Raw genomic sequence first — 7870 nt, 5'->3', positions numbered from 1 at the left:
TTAATGGCCTTCGAACCACTATTCCATCCATCTTTTAGAATTAGAATCTCATTATTAACACCACCTAAATTCACACCACCATTCTCTCAAATATGAATAAAAAAATAATCATATAAAAAAATAAATATATATAGAATATATAAAAATTAGTAATTTTTAATAATAAAAATAAATAAAAATATTTTTAAAATTTAACATATAATTATATATTATAAAATAATTAATATAAATAGAATTATTGATATATATATATATATAATTTATTTAAAAAATTAAATTAAAATAATAGTTACAATAATAATATATCTAATAAATATGAAGATAAGTAAAAAATATTTTAATATAAATAAAAAATATTAGAGATTAATTTAATAAATATATAAAGAGAAAAATATATTAATAAAAATGAGAGACAAATAATTAAATCAAAATTATTTCTTTTTATTTAATATTGAGAATTAATTTTTAAATAAATTATTATATATATATATTTAAAATATAATTTATATATTAAAAAATAATTAGTAAAAATAGAAATAATTTATATATTAAAAATTATTTAACCACTCAAAAAAATTAAAGTATAATTAAAAAGAGAAACAAAACTTTTCACATTAATAAAGTTTCATAATTATTTATTTATTTTTTTAAATAACTTATATTCATATCCGTTACTTAGAATTGTTAGTTAGGGTGGGTTGAGTTTATATTAATGAATCAACCCTATTATTTTATCTAACAAAAAAAAGTAAAAAAAAAAAAAAAAAAAAAAAAAAAAAAAAAAAAATCTACCCACTAAGTTACTATTTACCAATATAGTTATTAAATATATTTTTTATTTTATTTGACTATAATTCTCCCTCCTAGTTCTAATGAGAGACTATTCTAGTTTAAAATATACCAATGAGTTAAAAAAATATAAATAAAAGAGATTTAAGGCATATTTAATCATAAAGAATATTTTAATTGATAATACACTTAATATAAATATTGTAAACGAATAAATTTGACTCAAATATTATTGTAAACATAAATGAATTTAATGAATATGTGTTTATTATTATTATTATTATTATTATTATTATTATTATTATTATGCAGCATCCGTAAATCCAATTATGGATTTTCCAAAGTCAAATACGGTGTGATAACGTGCCATGAATATGTCTCCAAAAATCCTTCATAAAACACATTAATCATAAATTCATCAATACATTTATTATTTTTTGCATTTTAAAAAAGAAAAGAAAAAGAAATTGTGTCAGACCAGAACGGTTTGTAAGGAGGAGAAACAACATCTATGGAAAGAAAGCCACTTATGCATTCTTGATCAGCACCTTCTCCAATCTTCCATATATACTAATTCATGGAAAATTAAATATTTTATCAACAAGTTCAATAAGAACACAATATATGTAATAGTTAAGGTAAAATAATAAGATAGACATTTATTTACCTCCTTAGACGAGAGAGTAAAATTTCTAGCACCAATTAAAAACGAAACTATAGGCATTGAAGAAATTTGCGAACAATCCACATCTGACGCTTGATATGGTATTGGAAGTGAACCACAGAGCTGATGTAAACATTTTCTTTATAATTTATTTAATTCTAATGTTAATTTAAATTATTTTAAGTGAGAATAATAAATATTTACCTTATTTACATAATTAAAAATATCATTTTTTGTTTGATTCCTCACTAACTGACTCTCCATCCACACAACTATCATTTCACAAGTATTGCACATACTGATCGATGTTCTTCTATTATTACTTTTCTTCATACGCTTAGTTCCATTAATTGGGCATAATCCAATTAGGGAACAAATTTTCTTAGCCTATTAAAAGTTAAGACAACATTAGAATTTGTGTATTTTAAGAAAAATCATATTTCAATTAACAAAAATAACAACCTCTCTTGGGAGCATTTTCAGAATGGTTTGTCCATACTCTTCAACGATTGACTTGCATTTATGATTTACTTCTCCTCCAGTGACACCAATTTCATGGTTTATCATGGTAATGGCAGTCTACACTTATTAAAATTATTTATTATTTAACGACCGTTGTATTAACAACAAAATAAAACCTTTTTTCAGTTTCACATACCATTGGACCGGATAACAAAGAAGTTCCCGAATCCGCAATTGCAGAACAACCAGATTTGCAAACACCTTCAAAATGTACTCTATAATCAATAAATGACATGTTCTCTCTTTATTTTTTTTTTCATGCCACCAACATGACCTCCCATTACACATTATCGCTTAGTTTAAGAAATGACCTCTTCTTTTATGAATAATTGATGAAAGAGCTTACCTATTGATTGACCATTGATTGAAACATCATTCATATCAAACTACAAGAGCAAGCACATTATAAGGTTATAAAAGAAAGAATCATACAAATTAAAAATATGTATTTAAGTTTCCCAACCTGCCAATAACCCTTGTGGGTGACAGGGACATAAGTATGGTCCCCCTTGTGATGCTTTGGATCAATCCCACCAAACACAAGTTCACCTCCTTCCTCTTCTTTTGTGTTTCGATTAAGCCAAAATGAGAACACCGGATTTTGAATCAGACCTTGGTTCATCATGTTGTACCTGCAAATATGAGAGGTTAAAGAGGAATATCAAAACAAATTTGATTTTACATAAGATAGAGCATACCATACTGGAACAACACCACAATCAAATAGCTCCCGAAATCCAAGGCCAAGAATGCCATCAAACTTAGTAAAGTCAAACACAGAACCGGACAGTTTTGTTGCTTCAATGAAGTCCTATAGTTGTAGAAAATTTAAAGAAATTATGATTTGGAAAATCTATGGAAGGCTAATGTTGTATATATAACCTGATTCTTGATTGTTAAACCACCAACTAAAACATTGTCTTGGCTAAACCTGCCAGCTATTGAACCTGAATCATAGTGTATCTCAGCAGATGTTCCTGTGCAAAACAACAACAGTATTATGTTTCAAGTTATTATCACCTTCCTGTTTAGTTACTTACATTAAGTTATTTTTATAAAAGTTGCAGCAGACACCAACCGTTCTTTTTATACGTTCTTGAACGACGGGCATCGTATTTGTTCCTTATATATGTTCTTGAACGACGGGCATAGAAACACCAACGCTGCAGCAGAAACAGAAACAGAGGAAAATTCAACAAAATTTTCTCCCCTAATAAAATTTGTATGAATGATGTGTACATTGTATAAATATGATCAAACTTACAGATAAGTAGCACCTTCTTGAGGAAGGTATCCACATTTTAGAGCTTCCTGTATCAAACATCACAGTGAATTTTTGTGGTGGTGTACCGATTGAAATCTCACCATAGTACTGCTTTTCCATGAAATTTGTTAGCTTTACAATGCCGCCATCATTTTTAGAACCCAGTATTTGCGGGGTAAGTCGAGCAGCGATCCTGTTGTTTTCATCTAACTTAAACTTTTTTAGTCCAATTCTAACGAATCCATTGTTGGATTCAGAAAACACCAGCTGAAGAAGGATGGATGAAAGAAACAGAATGATAACTGCTGCTCTAAACATTGTTCCCATGCTTGATCACCTGCAAAGCGAATTGGAAGAATTTGATTCAGAAATGCAGAGAAATACTTGGATGTTTGTGTTTTTTCGTCTTGGAAATAGTGATGAAATAGTGATGGATGGCGACATTTCTAGACAGCGGCGGACCCAGAAATGTTTTCTCGGGGAGCCCAATACATAGTAAGCATTTTTTTGGCGATCAAATAAATGCATTTTGTAATTAAAATTTTACTCAGTAATTACATAAAAATACTAACAAAAACAATTACAAAATACTAATAAACACAATTACTAAATTATTCTTTTCCATGAGTCGGTATAAAAGAAGACAAATTTATTCTACGAGATTCCATTTATTGAAAATATTGCAATATTGACTCATTTTCAATTGTTGAGAAAATATCTTTCTCAACATATACAACTAAACTATCATTCATCCATTCATCTCTAATTCGATTACGCAAATCAGTCTTCACGATTTTCATTGCAAAAAAAACTCTTTCAACGGATGCAGTTGCAACTGATAAAACTAAAGTAAACTCTATCAATCGATAAACCAATAGAAAGACTATATGTTTTTATATTGCAATCAATTTCTGAGCAAGAATTCTCAAGTCTTCAATTGAAGAAAATTGAGGATCATCCCGCAAATTAAATACGTAAGCTCGAAATTGTTGTTCCAAAAATAAATAATCATTGCTTGTGAAATCTTCGGGATAAAGTTTAGCAAGACGAATGAGTTTAAGAATATCAAATTGGGAGAATGATTTTCTGGGATGAAGACATGATATACAGCCAAGTAATTATGTATTAACTTCTGAAAAACGATTATTGATTTTTGCATAATTAAGTCAACAACTTAGCATTAAATAATAAATAATAACTATTAATAAATAAGAAATAATAACTATTAATAGATAAGAAATAATTTTTATTATACTTGACAAAAGATTTCCACACGATAATGATGAAGATTAGTGATGAGTTCCCCTTTTCCTCTCCGCCTATCATTGCTATCGATTATCATATGCTCATTCATATCAAGTATCGAGATCGAGTGTAATTGACAAAAACTGTTATCTTGGTCCAAAATATTATGCCATCCATCTTCTCTAAATTTTTGTAATTGATTTTTCGAACTCGCAATCAATGACATGGCTTGAACTATATTTTGATCTCCTCTTTGTAGGCAAAATGACAACTCACTTGTAATTCCCAATAAATTTTTCATCAAATACAACACAAAAACAAATTCATAAAACACTAACTATATAAAAAAATATATGAAAATCTAATTTAATAGATTTCAACTTAGTTTAATGAGAATATAAAATATATATATATATATATAAAATATATATATATATATATATATATAAATAAGAACAAAAATACAAAAACGTGATAAACACATATTATCAAGTGAATAAACACTCGAGATACCGAACCAAACCAATGTAACTATTTTAACTTGTTTATTAATGTTAATTTATATTTTCTTATACAATTTTGAAATAGTTTAAAATTAAGAAATATAAAATACTATTATTATTTTAATTTTTATATTTTACCCTTACAAGTAATTTGTATTATTAATTATATTGAAATAAATAAAAAATAATGTATAATTATTATATAATTTTAAAATAAATAATATTAATATATGATTTATATTATTTTATATATAATTTTTTTATACTTTATTTATATAAATAAATCTTATTTATATATTAATTAAAATTTATGTATTATTATAAATATTTGTATATTAGAAAATATTGCTAGTATAAAATAAAATATTAATAATAATTATTTTAATAAAATTATATTTAAAATTAAAATAATATAATTATTAATTAGTTTATAGATAAATTATATAGATATAAATTATATTAGTTTTTATTATATTTTAAAATATAATAAATAAAAATTGAAGGTGAGGCGTTAGGTTACCAAGCCAACTGGACTAAGAGTTACATATCAAATATATATATATAATGTTTTATTTTAAGGTTGGGGGAGGTCCAGACCCCGGGCGCCATTGTTTTTAGAGATAAAATTGCATGTTCTCCCAAAGTAGTTTTTGCTCATGAAAAGGTGGCGTTCACTACATGGGAAAGCATCAGTAACCAGGAGGTTATATTTCCTAAATCCGTCCATTAACCTTTTCAAATTACACCCATTATTTTTCATTAACTTCATCTATTTAATTAAAATAAAATATATTACACTTAACAATAAAACCCCAAAAGAGAAAAAAATGAATTTCAATAAACAAAGATAGACAGACCTAACTTTGTTGAAAATATCAAATGAGTTTCAAACAAGAAATTACAAAACTAATAGAACAACAAATAATTAAATTACAAACAAGTCATCAAACAAGAACTATTTGAACATTTATTTCCTTGTAATGATTTTATAGGAGATATTTCATTTTTGACTGAGCTTTCAATTGTCTTCATTAATCGGAATCCCCTCCATGTATGTTTGAGAGCGTTGCCATCAGAAAAAATATCATCCCAAACTTTTCCTTCTGTTCTCTTATTCGTGCTATTAATTCTTATATTTTTTTCTCTAAGTATTGTACACCAGGGCTCTAAAAAAGCATTTGAAAATATTTGCATAAAAAATATCACTCTTAGCCACTTATAATTGTTAAAATAATTTTATAATTTTATATATGTATATATATATTTTGTAAGTTACATTTTAAATAACTATATATATTATATAAATTTTTCATAATCCTACAAAACAAAATTTAATAAAAATAATTATATATTTATCATACTATTAAATAAAAATATTTCATTAATAACGATATATAACATTATATATAATAAAAATAAATTATCCTAATATTAAATAAAAATATTTCGTTAATAATGATATAGACCCAAATATCCAATTACTCTCACATATATATATTTAAATTAACCACAACTCTCGACCCGACAAATTTAAATTAAGTATTATTATTATTATTATTATTATTATTATTATTATTATTATTATATATATATATATATATATATATATATATATATTGTCGTGAATTTATCAAATTTTGTGTAGTATTTAAAATATAAAATCGTATTAGATTAGTTGGTTAAAGAATTTTACTTGTTTTTGTTAGGTTGAAAGTTTAAAACTTACCTATAACATTTATAATTTTATTTTTTAACCGTTTCGAGTTTATGGGCGGATCAACCCACAATCTGACCTAAGTATCCATTTACTCTCACATATATATCCAAATAAACCACAGTTCTTGGCTCGAAAAATTCAAATAGAACATTATATATATATATATTGTTATGAATGTTGCGCGTTCATCAAATTTTGTATAGAATTTAAAATATAAAGTCTTATTAGCTTAGTTGGTTAAAGGGTTTTACTTGTTTTTGTTAAGTTACAAGTTCTAAACATATATATAGCATTTTTATTTTATTTTTAACTGTTTCAAATTTATGGGTGGGTCAACCCACAATCCGAGTCAAGTATCTATTTTACTTTCACATATATATCCAAATTAATCACAGCTTTCGACCTGACAAATTCAAATTAAGCATTATATATATATAATATATGTAGATTAATAGTAGAATTTAAAATATAAAATCGTATTAAATTAATTGGTTAAAGGGTTTTACTTTGATCGATATATTATTTTGAGGAAGTGGAAGTTTATTTTGGGTGTCCTCAATTTTCAATAAATATCTGATTTTGATAAAGTAGACGATAAAAGTTCGTCTTGGATCTATTCGGTATTTTGATTTCAGTCGATTGTTGGACTTGAAAAATAAGACACTCGGTTTGTGGCAAACAAAGGTAATGATTATTTTGACATAATAAAGAATTGTTAATTCTAATTCCCGCATATGTCAACGGGTATGAACAAAGATTGAGAAAAGTTGTTGAATATCTCTCGTCGTTGAAATAACGTATTTACCCAAATTTATTTGATGTTATAAACTCTATGATTTTATCTTCTAAGGGCTTTTGAGCGGAAGTAGAGGTATAATGATTTATCTTGTTAATGGCTCGAGCAGTGAAGATTGATGTGTGTCTCATAATATTTTGATGGCATGATATACGTGATGGTGGATATTGTTATTCTTATAAGGGCTCTTGAGTGGAAATTGAGGTACGAAAAGTTATCTCATGAATGGCTTGAGCAAGGGTGAAGATTGAAGTGTAGACCCACTTATTTCTTGATGGCTTGACTTTTGTCAAGGTGGAGATTGATGGGTACGGCTCGTGTGTTTCCTAAGGGACGTGAAATTCGTCAAGGTGGAGATTCTTGAATTTGT

The 7870-nt window shown here is 26.1% G+C and overlaps 1 protein-coding gene across 1 annotated transcript; it reads right to left on the bottom strand.

Annotated features, from left to right (window-relative positions):
- Nucleotides 1-1093: 1093 nt before the first annotated feature.
- On the bottom strand, nt 1094-3590 carry LOC124936146 (aspartic proteinase A1-like). Its single transcript, XM_047476609.1, has 12 exons — nt 3240-3590; nt 3054-3138; nt 2858-2952; nt 2674-2786; nt 2439-2607; nt 2322-2361; nt 2112-2176; nt 1913-2032; nt 1658-1840; nt 1457-1576; nt 1268-1359; nt 1094-1178 (listed from the first exon to the last, which is right to left on the bottom strand). The coding sequence occupies exons 1-12, from the start codon at nt 3564-3566 to the stop codon at nt 1094-1096; spliced, it is 1494 nt and encodes a 497-aa protein (XP_047332565.1). The 5' UTR covers nt 3567-3590.
- Between the last annotated feature and the right edge of the window lie 4280 nt (nt 3591-7870).

Source organism: Impatiens glandulifera, chromosome 4 (assembly GCF_907164915.1).
Source record: "Impatiens glandulifera chromosome 4, dImpGla2.1, whole genome shotgun sequence".
Lineage (NCBI taxonomy): Eukaryota > Viridiplantae > Streptophyta > Magnoliopsida > Ericales > Balsaminaceae > Impatiens > Impatiens glandulifera.
This window is presented reverse-complemented; position numbering and strand designations above follow the sequence as displayed.